The sequence below is a fragment of the Suncus etruscus genome, chromosome 4 (assembly GCF_024139225.1).
Source record: "Suncus etruscus isolate mSunEtr1 chromosome 4, mSunEtr1.pri.cur, whole genome shotgun sequence".
NCBI classification, from domain to species: domain Eukaryota; kingdom Metazoa; phylum Chordata; class Mammalia; order Eulipotyphla; family Soricidae; genus Suncus; species Suncus etruscus.
In genome coordinates, this window is record NC_064851.1 from 44,319,263 (window position 1) to 44,343,201 (window position 23,939).

Sequence of the window (23,939 nt, forward strand, 5' to 3'; positions counted from 1 at the left end):
TCAGGTTTGAAGGATGTATACATGGCTTCACAGATAAACAACAGCTCAAAAATTTTACAGACTCAAAATCAGCCTTAAAAGAAAAACTGAAAGATCTATTCTAAAGACAAGACAGAACAAAAAACACACCAAACTTCTACACAAATGTGGCAATAAATCCCATGACAATTATCTCTCTCAATGTCAATGGACTAAAAGTACCCATTAAGAGGCACAGAGTGGCGAAATGGATCAAAAAACTGAACCCAACCTTCTGCTGCCTACAAGAAACACCCTGAATAATCAGAATAAACATAGACTCAAAATCAAAGGCTGGAGGAAAATCATCCAAGCAAACAACACCCTTAAAAAAGCTGGGGTGACCATACTAATATCAGATAACACAAACTTTATACTCAGAAAAGTTGTAAGGAACAAAGATGGACATTATGTACTAATCAAGGGATATGTACAGCAGGAAGAAATCACTCTCCTAAACATATACGCACCCAATAAGGAACCAGCAAAGTATTTAATACAATTGTTGACAAATCTGAAAAAGGATATCAATAATAACACAATAATTGTGGGAGACCTCAATTATAATTATATATATATATATATATAGGACACTCCATCCTCAGAAACCTGGATACACATTTTTTCCCAATGTACATGGGTCATTCTCCAGGATAGACTACATGCTGGCACATAAAACATACTTCCATAAAATCAAGAAGATAGGAATTTTGCAGACTACCTTTGCTGACAACAAGGCTCTGAAGCTAGATGTGAAATACAAAGGGACACAGAAGAAAAAAAAATTAACACCTGGAAATTAAACAGTCTACTACTGAACAACCAGTGGGTCCAAGATGAAATCAAAGAAGAAATCAAAAATTTCCTGGAAACAAATGACAATGAAAACACAAACTATCAGAACATATGGGACACAGAAAAAGCAGTACTGAGAGGAAAATTTATACCTTTGCAAATACACATCAGGAAGGAAGAAGGAGCATACATAAATAGCTTAATGACACAGCTTATAGAATTAGAAAATGATCAACAAAAGGAATCAAAAATAGGGAGACAGAAGGAAATAACAAAGCAGAGAGCAGAAATCAATAAAATGGAAACCCAAAAATCCGAAAGATCAATGAAAGCAGAAGTTGGTTTTTTGAAAAAATAAACAAGATTAATAGACCATTGGGAAAACTCACAAAGAAAAAGAGAGAAAGAAACTTGATAATGCGGATTAGAAATAAAAAGGAGGAGATCACCACAGATACTGCAGAGATTCAAAGGGTATTCAGAGAATACTTTGAGAAACTCTATGCCACTAAATATGAGAACCTGGAAAAAATGGATAAATTTTTGAACTCATATAACCTTCCACAGTTGAATAAAAAAGATGTAGCATATCTAAACACCCCCATCACTATCGAGGAAATTAAAACCGTAATCAAAAATTTGCCCCAAAACAAAAGCCCAGGCCCTGATGGATTCATGAATGAACTACTACCAATCCTGGCCAGGCTCTTTTATGAAATCAAAAAAACAGGAACACTTCCAAATAGCTTTTATGAAGCCAACATCACCTTAATACCAAAACCAGACAGAGATGCTGCCAATAAAGAAAATTACAGACCAATATCCCTGATGAACACAGATACAAAGATCCTCAACAAAATCCTGGCAAACAGGATCCAATGCCTCATCAAGAAGATCCTTCACTATGATCAAGTAGGTTTTATCCCAGGAATGCAAGAATGGTTTAACATCCATAAATCTATCAACATAATACACAACATCAACAACAAGAAAAATAAAAATCACATGGTCATATCAATATGCAGAGAAAGCATTTGATAAGGTTCAACACCCATTCTTGATGAAAACTCTCAGCAAGACAGGAATAAAAGGAACCTTTCTCAATATAGTTAAGGCCATCTACCAAAAGCCAGTGGCAAATATTATCCTCAATGAAGAAAAACTAAAAGCCTTCCCACTAAATTCTAGTACAAGACAAGGCTGTCCTCTCTTACCTCTCCTATTCAACATACTATTGGAAGTACTTGCTATAGTGATTAGGCAAGAAAAAGATATCAAGGGAATCCAGATACGAAAGGAAGAAGTCAAGCTCTCACTGTTTGCAGATGACATGATACTCTACTTAGAAAACCCTAACAAATCTACCAAAAAAGCTTCTAGAAATAATAGATTCAAATAGCAAAGTGGCAGGCTACAAAATTAACACACAAAAATTAATGGCCTTTTTATACACCAATAATGATAGGGAAGAAATGGACATTAAGAGAACAAGCCCATTCGCATTAGTGCCACATAAACTCAAATATCTTGGAGTCAACCTGACTAAAGATGTGAAGGATCTATACAAAGAAAACTATAAAACACTGCTCCAAGAAATAAGAGAGGACATGCAGAAATGGAAACAAATACCTGCTCATGGATTGGCAGGATCAGTTAAAATGGCAATACTTCCAAAAGCATTTTACAGATTTAACACGATTCCTCTAAAGATACCCATGACATTCTTCAAAGAAGTGGATCAAACACTTCTGAAATTCATTTGGAACAATAAATACCCTCAAATACCTAAAGCATTCTTTGGGAAAAGAAATATGGGAGGCATTACTTTCCTCAATTTTAAGCTGTATTATAAAGCAATAGTTATAAAAACAGCATGGTATTGGAAAAAAGATTGACCCTCAGATCAGTGGAATAGGCTTGAGTACTCAGAGAATGTTCCTCAGACATATAACCACCTAGTTTTTGATAAAGGAGTAAGAAATCCTAAATGGAGCAAAGAAAGCCTATTCAACAAGTGGTGTTGGCACAACTGGCTAGCCACTTGCAAAAAGTGAACTCAGACCCCCAGCTAATACCATGTACGAAGGTAAAATTAAAGACCTTGATATTAGATCTGAAACTACAAGGTATATAGAACAACATGTAGGTAAAACACTCTATGACATTGAGACTAAAGGCATCTTTAAGGAGGAAACAGACTTTCCAAACAAGTAGAAGAAGAGATAAACAGATGGGACTATATTAAGCTGAGAAGCTTCTGCATCTCAAAGGAGATAGTGCCTAGAATACAAAAGCCACCCACTGAGTGGGAGAAATTATTCACCCAATACTCATCAGATAAAGGACTAATATCCAAAATATACAACAGACAGAACTGTTGTTATACAACTGACAGAACTATACAAAAAAAAAAAAACATCTAACCCCATCAAAAAATGGGGAGAAGAAATGAATGGACACTTTGTAAAAGAAGAAATGCAAATGGCTAAAAGGCACACGAAAAGATGCTCAACATCACTAATTGTCAGGGAGATGCAAATCAAAACTACTAAGAGGTACCACCTCATGCCACTGAGATTGGCACACATCACAAAGAAGGAAAACAAGCAGTGCTGGCGGGGATGTGGAGAGAAAGGAACTCTTTTTCATTGATGGTGGGAATGCCGTCTAGTCCAACCTTTATGGAAAGCGATGTAGAGATTCCTCCACAAACTGGAAATTGAGCTTCCATACGATCCAGCGATACTACTCCTAGGAATATACCTGAGGCACACAAAAATACAATACAAAAATCCCTTCCTCACACCTATATTCATTGCAGCGCTATTTACAATAGCCAGACTCTGGAAACGACCAAGATGCCCTTTAACAGATGAGTGGCTAAAGAAACTGTGGTACATATACACAATGGATACTATGCAGCCGTCAGGAGAGATGAAGTCATGAAATTTTCCTATACATGGACGAACATGGAATCTATTATGCTGAGTGAAGTCAGAGGGAGAGAGAAAAATGCAGAATGATTTCACTCATCTATGGGTTTTAAGAAAAATGAAAGACATTTTTAACAGTATCTTAGAGACAAGAGAGATGAGGGCTGGTAGGTGCAGCTCATGACATGAAGCTCACCACCTAGAGTGATGAGTGCAGTTAGAGAAATAGCTACACTGAAAACTATCATAAAAATGTGAATGAATTAGGGAAGTAGAAAGCCTATCTTGAGTACAGGTGTGGGTGGGATGGGGAGAAGGGAGATCTGGGAAATTGGTGGTGGGAATGTTGCACTGGTGAAGAGGGTTGTTCTTTTCATGACTGTGATCATACAACTATAATCATATTTGTAATCACGGTGTTTAAATAAATATAATTTAAACAAAAATAATAAATCCTGGGCTTTTATCCACTCAACCATTCGCCTTGACTTAGGAATTTTGATTTGCCTTAAGGGTGATTGTTGAATTTTTATGGAATTTAATTACTGTTATTTTGCCTTTTGATTTGTCTGTTTTACATTTTTGGTATTTCTTTTTCTATGAGTTTTGATTTGTCTTTTTTCCTTTGAATGCTGGTTTTCTTGATTTCTTTTATTTTTTTTCCAAAATTTTCTTTTGTGATAACAGTCAGTTAAATCAATTTGTTTTAAAATTAAACCGCATTTTTCTCCTCCCCTTTGAAAAACAAAACAAAAAGCCTACAAATTAAAAATATTTAGATGTAATACACCTGACAAAGAATTACGATCTAATATAAAGTAGAAAATTCAACTGTAACAACAAAAATCATGTAACATTTCAATATAAAGTAACTTATAAAAAGAGTATTTAAAACACAACTTTTCAATTGTATCCAAAATATCAAATACCTAGAAATCATACTTTAAACAGTAAAAGTTTATACACTGAAAACTATAAGTCGGGGCTGGAGAGAGCACAGTGGTAGGGCGTTTGCCTTGCATGCAGAAGGTGATGGTTCGAATCCTGGCATCCCATATGGTCCCCGAGTCTGCCAGGGGCAATTTCTGCGCATAGAGCAGGAGTAGCCCTAAGTGCTCCCAGGTGTGAGCCAAATATAAAAAAAAAAAAAAAAAAAAACCATAAATCACCATTTTAAAATCAATAGAAAAAAAGAATATAAAAAATATTCCATGTTTCTAACTTGGAAGAAATAATACAGTGAAAATGATCATCCTACTTAAAAGATATATAGACTTGATGCAATTACCTTTCAAAATTCTCCTAACATCTTTTAAGAACTTGAAACCATTTAATTCTCCCAAAACAAAATAATCTGATAAAAAGGAAGATCAAGGCAATAGAGACCCTAATTTAAAATTATACTTATCAGGGGTTGGAGAGATAGCATGGAGGTAAGGCGTTTGCCTTTCATGCAAGAGGTCATCGGTTCAAATCCCAGCGTCCCATATGATCCCCCGTGCCTGCCAGGAGCAATTTCTGACCATGGAGCCAGGAGTAACCCTTGAGCACTGCTGGGTGTGACCCAAAAACCACAACAAAAAAACAAAACAAAAACAAACAAACAAAAACAACAAATAAAATTATACTAATCAAAACTATCACTGAAATAAAATCAGACTCTCAGGCCAAAAGAATAGAATTGAGAGTCAAATAATCCTTAGATATATTCCCAATTAATTTATAACAAAGGTGCAATAAATACAGTAAATCAGAGAATAAAAATCTCTATCAAATGATGCTGGGAATACTGGTTAGACAATGTAAAAATAAATTGTAAACACATATAATACACTAATATGGAATTAGAAAGATATAAAATTCAGCATATTAACATTTAAAAGTTGAGTAAAAAAGGTAAAAATGGGACAAAAAAGGCAGCCAATGAAGGAGTAAAAAACTTGGTAAACAATAGATATCATTATTGTCCCAGAATCTGAGATTTTTAGGTAAGGCAATATATGAAATGTATTAAGACTTATTTATTAAGGAAACCAACTTTAGGAAATTTTACAGCAGATCTTAGATTCAAAGTGTGTAAAAGGGCTCAACATATAGCTCATTGCTAGAGCACTTGTCTTGCACATGTGAGACCTTGAGTTTGAGACCTAGCCCAAGTGGGGGGAAAAGTGTGAAAAATAATCTGTCCTGAGGAATCTTGAGAAAAATTTTATTAGAGGTCAAAGTAACTTTATAAAGTAAAGGGGGGACAGAGTGGTAGTACAGTGGGTAGGGTTCTTGCCTTGCATGTGGTTAAGCCTGGTTCCACCCCCATCTAGTCTTCTGAGCTTCACTAGTTATGGTCTCTGAGTGCAGAGCAAGAAGTAAGACCTCAGCACCATTCAGCATGGCTCCAAAACAAAGAACACCCAAAATTATATAGGGAGCCAGAGAGGTAGTACAAGTGGTGAGGCACTTGCCTTACACGTGGTCAACTCCTCTTTGATCCCAGGCCCTTCCCACAAAAGTTAAGGAACAAACCCAGTTTTCATATCTCATCATATTATCTCTAGAACTTTTTCTACATCTAAGATAATATGAAAAAATATATATACCTTTGTTGCTGTTCTACAGACATAATAAATTTAGCATCTTTCACAAGAACAGAAGCTGCTTGCTGCACACCTTTTCTTGTTGCACAAAACTAAAAAGAAATGAATGAATTTTGTATTGTCACATTAAAAACTTAGCATTATCTTAAAAATAAACCATCAACAATCCATACCACAAGTGTAGGCTTCTGATTGGAGTATGTTTGTATCACACTGGCAATTTTGTAGTTGAGACTTAAATCAAACTTAAATTCTGTTTGGTTACTACCACAGGGAAATCCAAGGACCACTTTCCGAAGTTTCACTGGTCTATGGCTCTCATCCATTTTCAAACATACAGCAGGTCTTTGACCATCAGAAAGCCATTCTGCAATCTTCAAATAACAGAAAAATTGAAAGTTTCAAATGAAAGTTTTCAAACTAAAAATAACTCAAGTATAGACTACTTTTAAGTGAAAGAACATCAAAGACCATGTATGTATGTGACTTAGTAGGAGAGGACATGGCTGTATTGTTTGTGGCCCTGGTACCAACAAATTTTTTTTCTGATATTATATTTTTGTTTTTTTTGTTTGTTTGTTTGTTTTTGGGTCACACCCGGTGGTGCTCAGGGGTTACTCCTGGCTGTCTGCTCAGAAATAGCTCCTGGCAGGCACAGGGAACCATATGGGACACCGGGATTTGAACCAACCACCTTTGGTCCTGGATCGGCTGCTTGCAAGGCAAACACCGCTGTGCTATCTCTCCGGGCCCTGATATTATATTTTTGAAATGCCTTAAACACTATACTATCTCTTGGCCCTACTATGTTGTTTTCATTTTCCTTCTTCTGAGTACAAATTAAAATAGATTTAGGCAGAGAAATTACATTTCTCATCATCCATTGTAACTTCTTTGATATCTTTTAAAACTATTGTCAAAATTAGCTGTCACTGTTTTTTTACATTTTCTGAAATACAACTTGAAGAATTTCAAAGTAATGGCTGAGGTATCATAGACAAGAATTGATATGGAAGTTTTTTTTTAATAAACAGTAAGAGCAACAACAATAAATGTGAGAGATAGTAATGCCAAAAAAACATTTCAGACTTAATGCTAGATTGATTAAATTTCTAGATGTCATAAAAATCCTTATTTTCAAATATCTAGGTTTAGTAATTGGCTTTTGTACCCTGAAGGAAATGATTACAACATTCACAAGATGGATTAAAGTTTGCATATGTTGCATATGAAGGAAATACTACATTTTCAAAGCTAGTCATGGGTAGAGGTAATCGTACATAAGAATTTATAGTTTAAAGGGCAGTAAAAAACTGATAAAAACTCAAAAGTGTCAAGTGTCAAGAGAATGCTTTATTGAAGCCCTACTTTGATCCCTGGCATCACATGGCTCTCAGAATACTGTTTGTTGGGCCCTCAGTGGTTCCTAAGTATGTACAAGTAGTCGGTGGATCCCTGAGCACCAATGGACTTAAGTAATACCACCTTGTTAGTTTAGCTTCAAACTTTCAGGTCTACTCAGCTGTTATTAGTATCACCCATAGTGTTCTTCAGGTTCCCTAGCACCACTGAGAAGCCATAACAAACAATAAGATAAAATAAATAAGCTAAATAAATGGAGTAATGGCACAGTGGTAGGGCATTTGCCTTGCATGCAGCTGACCCAGGACAGACTGTGGTTTGATCCCCTGACATCCCATATGGTCCCCTAAGTCAGGAACGATTTCTGAGAGCATAGCCAGGAGTAATCCCTAAGCATCACCGGGTGTGACCCAAAAAAAATGTAACAGTTTTTTGTTTGTTTGTTTGGGTCACACCCGGCAGCACTCAGGGGTTACTCCTGGATATGTGCTCAGAAATCGCCCCTGGCAGGCTCGGGGGACTATATGGGATGCCGGGATTCAAACCACTGACCTCCTGCATGCAAGGCAAACACCTTACCTCCATGCTATCTCTCTGGTCCCAGAAATTAAGAATCTTAATATTAGGAAAATTTCAAGAATAGAATTTATATAAAGAATCAGAATTTATAGAAGTGATTATTACAAAGGGTTCAGAATTACATTAGATATGAGAATCAAAAGATGATTCAAAGAGCTGAAGTATAATCTTTGCATGCAAGAATCTTATGGTTTGGTGTTTATGTTAAAATTTTATAGGTTGAGGCCGGAGAGATAGCATGGAGGTAACATGTTTGCTTTTCATGCAGAAGGTCATCAGTTCGAATCCAGTGTCCCATATGGTCCCCCCCCCACCCCGTGCCTGCCAGGAGCAATTTCTGAGCATGGAGCCAGGAGTTTCCCCTGAGCACTGGCAGGTGTGACCTCCCCTTCCCCCCCAAAAAAACCACACACAAAATAAATTTTTTTGGTTGGGTTACATTAGTAACCTAGCCAACACTGGTTATTCAGTTTGTGTGTGCGCGCTGCTTCTTATTCTTATTTGCAAAATATTTTACTTAAATAAGCACCTGTGATTTACAAAGCTATTGATATCTGGGTTTAGGCATACAGATTTGAAAACCAATACCACCACCACTTTGCAATCTTTTAGATATACACCATTTTCACTGAAGTGAGATTACCCATATATCTCATAGTTATCTGATTTGCCTTTACTTGATAACCATTAACAATAAATAATTTTTCATATGCTTTTGGGCCATTAGTATGGTTTCTTATCTCTTCTTCCAAATTTTGATGAAGTTAGTAGTTTTGTTGTTGTTGAGGTTTGTGCATTCTTTGTATGCCTTGTGTATTCTTCCTTTATCTGATGCACTGTGTGCAAATACTTTCTCCCATTCAGTAGTTTCTCTTAACCAGACTCAAATTAATGTTATATATCTGTCATTAGAGAACTGTCACAGGATAGAACTACAAAAACTGTATTACATTCTTACGTTTTTTGAAGATTTTGTTATTATTGAACATTAATAAGAGAATATGTATTTTAATAATAAGAAAATTAATTGTGCCAAATTAAAGTTAAAGACAATTATTTCCACTGGATTAGACAGACTATCAAACAGCTATATGTGAAAATAATTTGTAGAAGTAGTAGGAGAAAAACGTCATATAAGTACAGGGGAAGTAAACAGAAGAAAAAAAACCATAGTGAGACTATAATTTTTCAATGAGTTTTCAAAAAACATAAAAGAATTATTTATTTCAGAGTTGGAGAGAGGACAGCAGGTCAAGTCCTTGCTTTATATGTGTTCAACCTAGTTTGATCCTCAATACCCCATACAGTAACCTATGCACTGGCAGAAGTAATTTCTGAATAGCCAGAAGTAGCCCCTAAGTGACTTTGGATGTGACCAAAAAACTAAAACACAAACATCTCAACCCCACAGTTATTTAATTATATGTCTATATTCTCCATTAACCATGATATCCCTTTCAAAGGCAGGGGTATTCTTTTGTTTACTTACTTCAAGGGGTTGAAGTATATGTGCTAGAAATTAAACCAAGACTCATACAAATATGTAAAACATTCTACCACTATGAGAGATATATTCAGTTCCCAGGGATATATGATTTAATTTCTGTAATTATTATTATCATCACAATGTCAAGCTACAGGAAGTGGGGAAGGTGATAATAATCTAAGCAATTATTTTTATTTTATTTTATTTTTTGGTTTATGAGTCACACCTGGTGGCACTCAAGGGTTACTCTTGGGTTAACACTCAGAATTCACTCCTGGCAGGCTTGGGGGACCAAATGTGATGCCGAAATTCGAACCAAGGTCCATTCTGTTTTGGCCACATGCACGGCACGGCAAATGCCTACCACTGTGCTATCTATCACTCTAGCCCCTAGGCAATTATTATTTTTAAACTTTATTTATTGATTAATTTATTGATTGATTGGTTTTGAGGCCACACCCAGCAGCACTCAGAGGTCACTCCTGATTTCTGCACTCAAGAAATCGCTCCTAGCAGGTTGGGGGACCATATGGAATGCTGGGAATCAAACTGGTCCCTCCAATGTCGGCCACATGCAAGGCAAATGCCCTACTGATGTGCTAGCTCTCCAGTCCCTCGGCAATTATTTAATTATTTAATTGCTACAATACATAGTTAAAATACCAGTCAATATTATTATTACATTACAATAATAATTGTCAAGTTATGAGTTACTTAAGACCCATGAAACCAAAACATGTAAATATTAGAAAACAAAAAAATCTATATTAACAATATTTTATTGAACCATATCAACAAAACTTAATGCTATTATATCTATGAGAGCTAGCCATAAATTTCTACAACACATTTTCCTATTAAATTCACAAAAATTTGGGCCAGAGAGATAGCACAGCGGTAGGGCATTTGCCTTACATGCAGCAGACCTGGGAGAGACTTGGTTGAATTCCCAGCACCCATATGGTTCCCCAGCCTGCCAGAAGCAATTTCTGAGTGAGGAATGGGTGTGGCCCAACAACCAGTCTATCAATCAATCAATAAATAAAGTTTAAAAAAATTTAAATTCACAAAAATTTAAAATCTTCACTGTTTTTAGGATTAAAACAATGAGAAATTTCATAAATTTCATAAAATACATTTGACTAAAGCAAAAACTTACATCTTCAGCATTTGGAATTGTTGCAGATACAGCTATAAATCTAATTGGATTAACAAGACTGTTGTTTTCTAAAGTATGAAATAAAAACTTTACAGTTTTCATTCTGCTGACTACAACTTCAAGTGTTGGACCACGATCTTCATCTTTTACTACATGTACCTAAGAAAGAATAAAGAAATAAAAACAAAGTAATTAAAATGTGTGGTAATATTAACACATTTTCCTAGCCATCAATGTAATAAGCATTGGGGCTGGAGAGATAGCATGGAGGTAAGGCGTTTGCCTTTTATGTAGAAGGACGGTGGTTCGAATCCCGGCATCCCATATCCCCTTGCCTGCCAGGGACGATTTCTGAGCATAGAGCCAGGAGTAACCCCTGAGTGCTGCCAGAGGTGACCCTCCAAAAAACAAACAAACAAACAAACAAAATGCAATAAGCATCTTCCACTTTAAGACATAATACAAACATAGTTTGGTTGAAATGCTGCCTACAGGAGCCAAAGGTTTAACAACAGAGCAAGGAAAACCTATTTTAAAAAATAGTGTTGACGATTGAATCAGGATGATCTAGCATATCTAAACAGACCCATTGATACTGAGGAAATTAAAATAGTAATCAAAAGTCTTCCCAAAAACAAAAGCCCAGGCCCAGAATGATTCACTAACAAATTCTTTCAAGCCTTTCAAGATGAACTACTAACAATCCTTTTTAGGCTCTTTCATAAAATTGAACAAACAGGAACACTTCCAAATAATTTTTATGAGGCTAACATCATCTTGACACTAAAACCAGACAGAGATGCTGCAAAAAAAGAAATCTACAGATGAATATTCCTGATGAACACAGATGCAACAAAGATCCTCAACAAAATCCTGGCAAATAGGATCCAATGCCTCATCAAGAAGCTCATTCACCATGACCAAGTATGTTTCATTCCAGGAATTCAAGGATTAACATATGTAAATCGAACAACACAATACACCAAATAAACAACAACACAAAAAAGAAAAACCACATGATCAGATCAATAGATGCAGAGAAAGCATTCAATAAGATCCAACACCCATTCTTGATAAAAACTCTCATCAAGATGGGAATGGATTAACTTTTCTCACTATAGTCAAGGCCATCTATCACAAGCCAATGGCAAATATTATTCTCAGTGCAAATAAACTAAAAGCCTTTCCTCTAAAATCTGGTACAAGACAAGACTGTCCTCTCTTACCACTTCTATTCAACATAGTGCTGGAAGTTCTTGCCATAGAGATTAGGCAAGAAAAAGATATCAAGGACACCCAGATAGGAAAAGAAGAAGTGAAGCTCTCACTGTTTGCAAATGACATGAAATTTTCTATATTTAGAAAACCCTAAAGACTCTACCAAAAAACTGCTAGAAACAATAGATTCATACAGCAAAGTGGTAGGCTACAAAATCAACACAGAAAAATCAATGGCCTTCTTATATACCAATAATGATAGAAAAGAAATAAACATTAAAAAAATCCTGGGGCTGGCGAGTTGGCGCTAGAGGTAAGGTGTCTGCCTTGCAAGCACTAGCCAAGGAACGGACCGCGGTTCGATCCCCCAGTGTCCCATATGGTCCCCCCAAGCCAGGGGCAATTTCTGAGCACTTAGCCAGGAGTAATCCCTGAGCATCAAGTGAGTGTGGTCCGAAAAACCAAAAAAAAATAAAAATCCCATTCACATTAGTGTCACACAGACTCAAATACCTTGGCATCAACTTAACTAAAGAAGTGAAGTACCTATACAAAGAAAACTACAAAACCCTACTTCAATAAATAAAAGAGGACACAAGAAAATGGACACATATAACCTGCTCATGGATTGGGAGGATTAACATCATTAAAATGGCAATACTCCCCAAAGCATTTAATGTAATTTTAATGCAATCCCTCTAAGGATACCATTATATTCTTCAAAGAAGTGGATCTAACACTGCTGAAATTCATTTGGAACAATAAACACCCACAAATAGAGCAATCCTTGGGAAAACGAATATGGGAAGCATCACTTTCCCCAACTTTAAATTGCATTACAAAGCAACAGTCATTAAAACAGCATGGTACTGGAATAAAGACACTCTCAGATCAGTGGAATAGACGAGTAGTCAGAAAATGTTCCCCAGACATACAATCAATTAATCTTTGATAAAGGGGCAAGAAATGTAAACAGACCAAAAAAAAGCCTATTCAACAAGCACTGTTGGAACAACTGATCAGTCACATGCAAAAAAGTGAGCTCAGATCTCCATCTAACACCATGCACAAAGGTCAAATCCAAATGGTTTACAAACCTTGATATTAGACCTGAAACCATAAGATACATAGAGCAACTAGTAGGTAAAACATTCCATGACATTAAGACTAAGGGTATCTTCAAGGAGGAAATAGTACTCTTCAATCAAGTGGAAGCAAAGGTAAATAGATGGGACTATATTAAGCTAAGAAGCTTTTGCACCTCAAAGAAAATAATGACTAGGATACAAAAGCCACCTACATAATGGGAGAAACTACCCACCCAATACCCATCAGATAAGGGGCTAATGTCTAAAATATACAAGGCACTAATAGAACTTAACAAGAAAAAAAAATCTAACCCCATCAAAAAATGGGAAGAAGAAATGAGCAGACACTTTTTCAAAGAAGAAATAAAAATGGCTAAAGGGCACATGAAAAAATGCTCCACATCACTAATCATCAGGGAGATGCAAATCAAAACAACTAAGGAGGTACCATCTCACGCCACAGCGACAGGCACACATCACAAAGAACAGTAACTATCAGTCCTGTGAGGATGTAGAGATAAAGGAACTCTACTGCTGGTGGGAATGCAGTCTAGTCTGGCCTTTATGGAAAACATTATGAAGATTCTTCAATAAACTGGGAATTGAGCTCCCATATGATCCAGCTATACCACTCCTAGGGATATATACCCTAGAAACAACAATAAAAAACCAAAACACCATAATACAAAAATGCCTTCCTCACACCTATATTTATTGCAGTGCTATTTACAATAGCCAAAATCTGGAAACAACCAAGGTGCCCTTTAATAGATGAATGACTAAAGAATTTGCGGTACATATACACAATGCAATATTATGCAGCCATCAGCAGAGATGAAGTCATGAAATTTTCCTATACATGGATGTACATGGAGACTATTATGCTGAGTGAAATAAGTCAGAGCGAGAGAGAGGCACACACAGAGTAGTCTCAATTATCTATGGGTTTTAAGAAAAATAAAAGACATAATTGTAATAATGGCCAGAGATAATAGAGATGAGGGACAGAAGGACTGGCTCATAATATGAAGCTTACCACAGAGTGGTGAGTGCAGTTAGAAAAATAACTAAACTAACAGCTATCATGACAATGTTAATGAGTGAGAGAAGTAGAATACCTGTCTTGAATACAGGTAGGGGGTAGGGAGAGGAAAAAGTTGGCGGGGGCACTGATAAAAGGGGGGGTATTATTTTTATGACTGAAACCAAACTGCAATCATGTCTGTAATCATGGTGCTTAAATAAAGATATTATTTTTAAAAAAAGAATAGAAAAAAATGGTGTTGAAAAAAAACTAGGCTTGAGGCCATAGTGTTTGTTATTTGTTAGTATAGTGGTTTGGATGTTTGCCTAGCAGCATGAGGCCTACCTGAGTTGGATCTTTATATGTTCCCTGCCCCCACTCCCCACAGTGCCAAGAGTAATTTCTGAATGCAGACTTAGAAATAAACTCTGAATGATGCCATGTATGGCCCCAAAACAAAATAAAACAAACCCCCCAAAACTAGGCTTCCACACATGAAAGAATAAAAACTATATTACTTTCAAATACCACAAAAATTGATTTAAAATGAAAGATTCCAATGTGGGGCCTAAAACTACAAAACAGACAGAAATTCATACTTAAAGTCATAATAGATAGGTATTTGCTGGTTCAACTAAAATGACAATGTTAACAGAAGCAAAATTAAACAAAGAACATATAACAAATTAAAGTCTCTGCCCAGTATAAGAAACTTGGGTCAAAATGAAAAGATATCCCACTAAATGGAGAAGATATTTACACATAATATGTTCAACATGAGGTTAGTATCAATAGAAACCTAAAAATTTAAGCAATTTTAAAATTGATTAAAAATTGGACAGAGAATATGAATTAATATTTCTCCAACAAAGAAAAAGATAGCCACAAGGCACAAGAAAATATATTCACCATTTATTATTAGGACAATGCAAATCAAAACCAGAAAACATCACCATATACCTGTGAGAATGTATATTAACCAGAAAACAAGAAGCAAGTGTTGGGGATAATGTGATGAGAAGGAACCCTTAGAACACTGATGGTTGGCAGTCTGTCAATTGGTGTGGCCATTATGAAAATCAAAATGCTGACTCCTCAAAAAATTAAAAATTACATATTACCCTGTTTTCTCATGTTGGGGTATTTAATATAAAAATAAAAAACACAAACATCTTAACTTTTTTGGTTTCATTTTTGTAGTCTTAAACTCCTTTGCAACTTTTTTTTAACTAACGAAGACAATTGTATGGCAGAAATTTTCTCGTAAGTTTTAACCTCTCTATACATGTAATGGTCACTAGTCCATTATCACAATTCTAGTGCTATCACACATGCAAAAATATTGCAATTCTCTTTCCTCATGCCTCCCTCTGCTTTTTCTCTCATAACATCTTAGTCTTCACCAAATCTAAGAATTAACTATGTTGCATTACAAGTTCACTTTCAATAATTTCTATTCCACATATAAAACAATAAAAAAATTTCCCTTTATTTATTTAACTTATCACCTAAAGGTAAACTCATTTTAATCCAAAGGGTGCTATTAACTTGTTAATAGTAGAACAGTATTCCATTGAATATAAATACTACAGTATCTTACCAAGCCATCTACTGATGTAGGTTTATCCTGTTTTGACTATTGACAAAAATAATGCTATGGGAAATAGGATTGTTGATATTCTTTTCAATTAGTGTTTTTTTATCCTTTGAATAAATGTTATGGAAACTCTATTTTTTAAAGGAATCTATATATTGCTTTCCACAGAAGATTTATATTACTGCTAACACTATACTAGAATTACCCTTTCTTTAATCTCCTCACCAACCCTGGATATTTCTAATATTTTATACAAATCATTTTCATAGTGTGATGTGAAATAACTTTATGCTTTTATTTGAAATCCTAATGATCACTGACATGAGAACTTTTTCATATGTCTGTGGATATCTGAGTTTTCTTTGGATAAGTATTGATGAGACATTTTGGATGTGGGTAAGATGTATCTGTTAGTGATGACATGTAATATTATATACCTAATGTACCCACTGCCTAGTATCTAAATCTTATAATAAGATCAATTAAAATTACTAGAAGAGTAAGGTATAATAATTCCTAATATCCTGAATAAGTCAGAACTTTGGGGACAAATGGTATGGTAATGAATAGAACCAGAATTTCAGTGGTGAACCTAACTTAATATATTATGTTGTATTTCTAAACATACATTGTTATGTGACTTCCAAACAAATAAATAAAATTTAAAATAAAAAAGGAAATTGTTACTTTTTATCCCAATATTTTCATATTTCTAAAAGTGAATACCGTAGTCACTACCTCATCAATAAGAAATAGACGAACCAGTTGAACCAAAGAGTAATCTCTCCATTTCCTAGTCATGCTATCCCATTTTTCCTAGAGGAAAAATACAAATGGTTTAGTATAAAAATGAATACAATTAACATGTCAATAAAAGTTTAACATGTTATAAATGATGGAGACATATTACAAATGGTGGAGATATCACTGTAAAAAATAAAGTTATAAAATTTTATTTTATTTTTCTTTTTGGGCTTCACCTTGCATTGCTCACTGCTTACTCCTGACTCTGCTCTGGGATCACTCCTGGTGGGGGCTCAGGGAAACAAGGAGGACAAGAGACTGAATCCGGGTCAACCAGGAGCAAGCCAAGCATCCTAAACACTGTACTATCTCTGAAGCTTCAATTAAAAAACTTAAAGTATACTGCCTACATTAAAGAATTTGAGAAACTAAAACATTTATTTTTAGTTTTAGCCCAATATAACAAAGTTTATAGTTTAATGACTTTTTGAAAGAGCTACAATGGTTTTTATCTTATAGTATCTATTGCTTGTATAAAAGAAAACTATCAAATATATCACAAACTTTCCACAATAAAAATTAGCTATTCCTATCTTTTCTATTTTTCATGTCATTTGTCTTATTTTATTCATGAAAACAAATTAAATTTTCTATTGAGTCAAGGATATAATAAAGTACAAATAACACCTACCGGAGTGGTCATAATAATGTGGGCATGCTGAATCTCAAATAGATCATCCATTACTGTATCACCAGTGAGTTCTTTACAAATCAATCCTATAGGTCCAAACTTTTCTTTCCAGTCATCAAAACGCTGACTACACAGGGCTTTTATTGGTGCCACTGTAACAATATAAGGCATATATTTTAAATGTCAGTAAAATTTTAAAATTATTTTCATAAATATTAATAAAGCTGGGGAAATATACATGTCAATGCTGCAATATGTTGATTAATATTAACAATTTGGTGCTCACTTCAACAGAACATATACTAAAAGTTAATAGCTGCAAATTATTTAATGATAGAGTAATCACAATGTAGATGTGAAAATAAAAAAAGAAGTGATTGCTCACGGAATTTTAACTAAAAGCAGAGAGATATAGGGCACAGAGAATGTTGATATTTTTTCTTTTTCTTTTTTTTCTTTTGACCATATTGGCTTACATATCTTTCACAGTAAAATTTCAGGTACATATTAACATAGAATCAGGGGGAATTCCCATCACCAAATTTGTCCTCCCTCCACCCCATTCCCATATTGCATCCCATATCCCCCACCCTCACCCCCTGGGCTGCTAGAATAAGTGGTCCCCTCTGTGTCTAGCTTACTACTTAGTGATCGTACCAAACGGTCCTGGTACCCTCCCTATTTTCCCCTGTTTGAGAGGCGGAATTAGATAGTTCAAGTTATGTGGTTCTGTTTGAAGAAAAGAAAAGCAATAAAATGGGGTAAAAATCAAATAAGCCGAAAATGGGCAGAGTCCTTCTAGAGGCTCTGAACCTCAGTTTGAGAGAGGAAAAGAAAAAGGAAATGAAACACCACAACAATACAAAAAGAAATGTCAAATAAAATATCCAGTGAGCACTACAGCAATAAAGACAAGCACCACATAATTGTCTTGGTCCTAAAATAAAAACATGCCAGAACACATAAAGAAAGAAATAGATAAAATAAAATAAAATAAAATTGGAGACATCAGAATGTTGATTTTTGTTATGATTTTATGTGATCTTTCATTTGTCTTGTTTTCTTTGGTTACAACTGGCAATACTCCAGGTTCAATGTTAGAGATCTCTCCTGGTGTACTCAAGAGACCTTGGACTGCTTGAGGGACTGAATCAGGGGCTACATCATGGACTAGTCTTTTATTTTATTTTATTTATTAAATTTATTTAAAATTATGCATCACATAGTTGACATAACTTGAACATTCATTTCAAGAAGATCAAAAGCTGCTGGAGAGATAGCATGGAGGTAGGGTGTTTGCCTTGCATACAGAAGGAGAGTGGTTTGAATCCCGGCATCCCATATGGTCCCCGAGTCTGCCAGGAGCAGACTGAGAGTAGGTGTGAATCAAAAACCAAAAAAAAAAAAAAAAAAGACCAAAAACAAAGTTATTTAAAAAAAAAAAAGAAAATAGAAAGAAAAACTAAAGAGATGGAAGAGAAAGGAAAGAAGATAAAGTTCAGTAGCATGTATATTTTTGAAAATTATTGAATCACCAATGAACTCATTAAAGCAGCAGCAGAAAGTTTAATAAGCTCTTCTTTTTTTTTTTGGTTAAGGATAAGAGTTAAAGAAATACAGTAAAAATGGTGTGAGAGTGGCAACTGTTATTGTTTGCATAGGCCCAGCAAAAATATGGGGGAAATGGTAAAGAAAAGCTTTGGCCTAAATACTTTACCCCTGAAGTTTTCTATCATAAGACCAGCTCTTGGTTCCAGGCATACTAGGTTGCCCAACCTGAGTTATTATCTGTGATCCCAGTAAAATTTTTTCAAACAATCGCTGTTGTTGTTGTCAGGTTTCTGTAGTTAGGAGATCCTGGTTTCATGCACTAATCTTTTTAAGATATCTCCCCAATTAGTGATGTTTTTAAAACTACATGCACATATTACCTTGAAGAAAAAATATCAAAATGCACACCTAGTAAGAGAGGTAGAGAAGTTAAGTTCTTCTGGAAATTTCTAGAATTATAGAATACTTGTCTTTATTTTTTCACCTGGCTTTTCCTTTTAAAAATAAGTATATAAATGTAAAATTCTCAATTCATATATTACTTCATGTATAGCTTTGGAAATATGTGTTTTGAATTTAGTGAGACAAGACCAAATATAAATGTAAAAATATAAAATACCAAATAATAATCATCTGACTGCAGCTTAAATTGATTTTTACTTGAAATTTTGATTATAAACACTCTTAAAATATACAAATACTTACTGTAAACAATTTTAATGTTTGACCATGGCAATGGCACTTCCATTAACAATCTTGTTATAGCTAGTTCAAATACTACAGTTTTTCCAGAACCAGTTGGAGCACAAATCACAAAATTCCTATCTGTGTAAAGAAGCTTAAAAAATAAAACTTAAGTCAACCATGAAATACTTAATTTTTATATATATCCTTAATTTTTCTATAATTATACATTAAAAAGGATCTATAATTATTTCTATAATTATACTTTAAGAAAAATAATTCAAACACTTTAATCTCTAAAATCATTTAAACTGAACCTTGCTCTAGATAATTTTCCTAATAAATAACATTATTAATAATATCTCATCTTAAAATATCTCATTTTGTCTTATCAGTTGCTAGACCTAGAAGAAAATCATATTGCATGTTTCCAATTTTTTAAAATAAATTTTAATAAATGCAAACTAATCCACCTATAAAACTATAAATCTATAAAGTCAACCCACCTAGAAGATATGCATTTAATATACATTTTTGAGTTTCTGTAATGTAAAATATGAGTAAATTCCATACCAATACTGAGTATGGGACTGTTCTAATAAAATATAGCACAGATTCTAGTAAGAAGAAAATAAATGATAACAGTAAAACACTTACGTCATCAAAGGCTTTGGATTGTATGTAGTTGAAATATGGAAATTCTTTGAAAATACTTCTAAATTTTGTAGCTTAGAATAATATTAAGGAGTAAATAGTTCATATTTTTTTGAAACTGCTACTTCAAAATTTTTAATTCAAATCATAGTAATTTACAAAGTTACTCATAGTTAAGTTTTAGACATACAATGTTTTAGTATCAACCTCACCACCAGTGTCAGCCTCTCACCATCAACGTTCCCAGAATCTATCGTAAACCAACACTACTCGTCCCATTATAAAAGGCATCTTTATAAGTTTGGGTCTCGTGATTCATTGTCGTTGACTCCATGGATTGTTCTGTACTTTCTTTCTGTCTTTTTGTTTTGTTTTGGTCTTTGGGCCACACCTTTTGGCGCTCAGAACTCTGTATTCAGAAATCACACCTAGCAGGCTGGGAGGACCATATGGAATGCTGGGGATTGGACCCAGGTCCATCCAGGGTAGGTCATGAATGAGGCAAATGCCCTAGCACTAAGCTATCGCTCCAGCCCCAACTTTCTTAAAAGAACAGAAAGATTTTAAAAGCTATCACTTTAGCAAAAGTGCTATTTAGCCCCTAGTTCTGTACTTTCTCACTCAACCAATGTACCTGAAATCTCTTGGCTCCAGTCCCCTGTTATTTGATGTCTTTCTCCTCCTCCACTCAATTTATTTCCTTCTCCTCACTATACTCTGGGGCCAAGAATATTCTAGACAACTTCTTTTTAAACTATTGCATTCTTTTAATTTAAAAATTAGAGTAATATTGTCTGCAACAATGTTTAATGATAGAACTTTAATACTTATAAGGAAGGAAATGAGCAGATATAGAGAGAGTCCAACACAGCAACATAGGAGTATACACCCTCTCTCCTCCCACATATGTACTGTAGACACAATTATGAAATAATTCCCTTTAAGAGATATCCAGAAATTAAATGCTTGACTCCTACTCACCAGGCAAATGAAAAAAAAAATACTCAGGTTGAAATTGGAAAAAAAAATGGTGACATAATTCTCCCTAAACCCTAAACCCAGTGCCAAGAATAAGGAAAAAACTCTATGCAAAATTCCACTTTCTCCTAAGCTCAATTAATATATTACGAAGTATTTTAGATGCATCTAATGGCCCAACCTTTAATACCCATACCCAAGCAATGGACTCAAAACATCCAGTTCTGAAATGTAGTAAGTTGTGCATTTTTGAATCCCACAGACTTTGTTTTATTGTTAAATAAAGGACACAGATGCATCCTCTGCTCTACAGAGCTCACTGCATAAAACAAGGCAAAAATGCCCATCTAATTTCTCCATGCAGAGGATTTAAGCACATGCTTTCTCAGCTCCCATCTCTGATTCTAGCTTCCAATCATTATGCCTTTAGGTGCTAACTAAAATCCTCACTTTGGGAGACTGATAAAGATTGTAACCCATCCTCAACAACTGAAAGACACAAACAGCAAAAACAGGTTTGGACAATGATAAATGTTGCAAAGTCAACCAGTATCTTGGCTGATTTGTTGTAGTTCATGTCCAATATAAGACTACTCTGTCCTGGTGGAGGGATGCTGATCCTACTGGTGGTGCTGGATTTGGAGCATTGAATCCCCCAAAATTGTTATTAAAAGCTTTTTAAAAAGATTATGGTGCCTTGTATAAATTCAGCAAAAAGTTCATATAAAATTAAAAATAGGAAAATATGAATCATATAGCATTTGCACTATTAATAGTATCATTTGGATATAAATTAATCTATAAAGAGGCAAGAGTAGTTAGGCTGTTTGCCTTGCATATGACTAACTTGGGTTCAATCCCTGATTCCTCATGGAGGTCCCTGAGCCTGCCAGGAGCGATTTCTGAGTGCAGAGCCAAGAGTAACCCCTGAACTCTGCCAGGTATGGCCCCCAAAACAAAACAAAACAAAAATATGACAACAAAAAGAGTTTGCAAGTATATATTTTAAAACTGGTTTTTCTTGGAGCATTTTATATAATGAAGGAAATTATATATAATTGTATAAATTAAATTAAATGTGTTAATAATACTATATAGCCATCTTAAAGTTTTATATTATTTTCTATATTATATATAATAATATTAATATATAACTTATATATTTATAGTTTTATATTACTTTATATATTACATATATTTTTATATATATTTTATATATATTAAACTATATAGCTATAGTTTTTTTATTTTAATAGTGAATCATTGACATCTTCATTTTTTTTTTTTGGTTTTTGGGCCACACCCGGCGTTGCCCGGGGGTCACTCCTGGTTGTCTGCTCAGAAATAGCTCCTGGCAGGCACAGGGGGACCACCTGGGACTCCGGGATTCAAACCAACCACCTTTGGTCCAGGATTGGCTGCTTGCAAGGCAAACGCCACCATGCTATCTCTCCAGGCCCAATCATTGACATCTTAAATATATAAAGACTTGACATTCCTATGATTTGTGTCTGGTGATAGATATTGATATAGCAGTGCTGGAAGTATAAAACAATAATATTGGTATTGTTGTAAACTATAATACTAAAAACACTAATCTGAGAAAAATAAAGTTCTAAAATGTCATATCTAAAAATAAAACAATCCATCTGTCAAGTTTGTGAAGGGTGACTGTTTCTGTTAATGTTTAGAAACTCAAAAAAAGCCACAAAAGGGGCCGCCAAGGTGGCGCTAGAGGTAAGGTATCTGCCTTGCAAGTGGTAGCCAAGGAAGGACCGTGGTTTGAACCCCCGGTGTCCCATATGGTCCCCTAGGCCAGGGGCAATTTCTGAGCACTTAACCAGGAGTAACCCCTGAGCATCAAATGGGTGTGGCCCGAAAAACCAAAAAAAAAAAAAAGCCACAAAATTAATTGAGAATGTGTTCTAAACAAAAAAAGATAATAAATATCCATACACTACACTTAAGAAAATAGAAATAACCCAATAGCTCAAATTAAAGTGTAGAGTGGATCAAGTAGAACTATACATAAAAAAGTGAAGATTTTAACAAAGATATAAAATATAAAAAAATAACAGACAAAAATCACATAACTGAAGAAAAAAACTCAACTGAACAAAAAAGGAAAACCAATGAGAAGAATCACTAGTGGCACCAATGAAGGGTGTTGTACATTGTATGACTGAAACTCAATTATGAACGATTTTGTAACTGTAGAAACAAAACCAATTGATATGAACAACTGTGAAAACAAAATCAATTGATTATGAATAACCTTGTAACCACAATAAATACGTTAAATAAAGGTATTTTTAAATATATTAAAAGAATCAAAAGCATATTAGCTCAAACAGAAGAGAGCATCAGAACAAAAAAACATGGTAGTGAGTTTTTAGAGGAACAAAATAAAAATTAAATAAAATAGATTAAAGCTATCATATTAGTCCTCGGATCAGGAGGTTCCTCTAGTGAATTTAACCAACATTTAAATAATTAATACTATGCCTCTTCAAAAAATAAGGGGAATGCTTCCAAATTCCAAATTCATTTTATAAAGCCAGCATTAGCACGATACCAAAGATAAAGAAAAGTAAATTCAGACCACTATCATTAGTATACATAGATCTTTAAATTCTTCAACTAGGTATCAGCAACAAAATTCAATAGCCTATTAAAAAGGACCATATTGGGGAAAATCTACGAAACTACGCCTGCCCAGTGGGGCCCAACTGTGAAAAATTGTGAGTGCTGCCTGTGTGTGTCTGTCTACTGTCCTGTCACAGGAAC

General features: G+C 34.7%; 1 protein-coding gene across 1 annotated transcript in view; it reads right to left on the reverse strand.

Moving 5' to 3' along the window:
* HFM1 (helicase for meiosis 1) overlaps positions 1-23,939 on the reverse strand; it is a 118,847-nt gene that overhangs the window by 66,217 nt on the left and 28,691 nt on the right. Inside the window, exons 6-12 of the mRNA XM_049772559.1 lie at positions 20,178-20,248; positions 19,542-19,674; positions 17,286-17,437; positions 16,589-16,666; positions 10,924-11,082; positions 6,511-6,711; positions 6,341-6,429 (exon numbers count right to left, since the gene is read on the reverse strand). Coding sequence (XP_049628516.1) covers positions 6,341-6,429; positions 6,511-6,711; positions 10,924-11,082; positions 16,589-16,666; positions 17,286-17,437; positions 19,542-19,674; positions 20,178-20,248 — 883 coding nt within the window. The remainder of the gene's footprint in view (positions 1-6,340; positions 6,430-6,510; positions 6,712-10,923; positions 11,083-16,588; positions 16,667-17,285; positions 17,438-19,541; positions 19,675-20,177; positions 20,249-23,939) is intronic.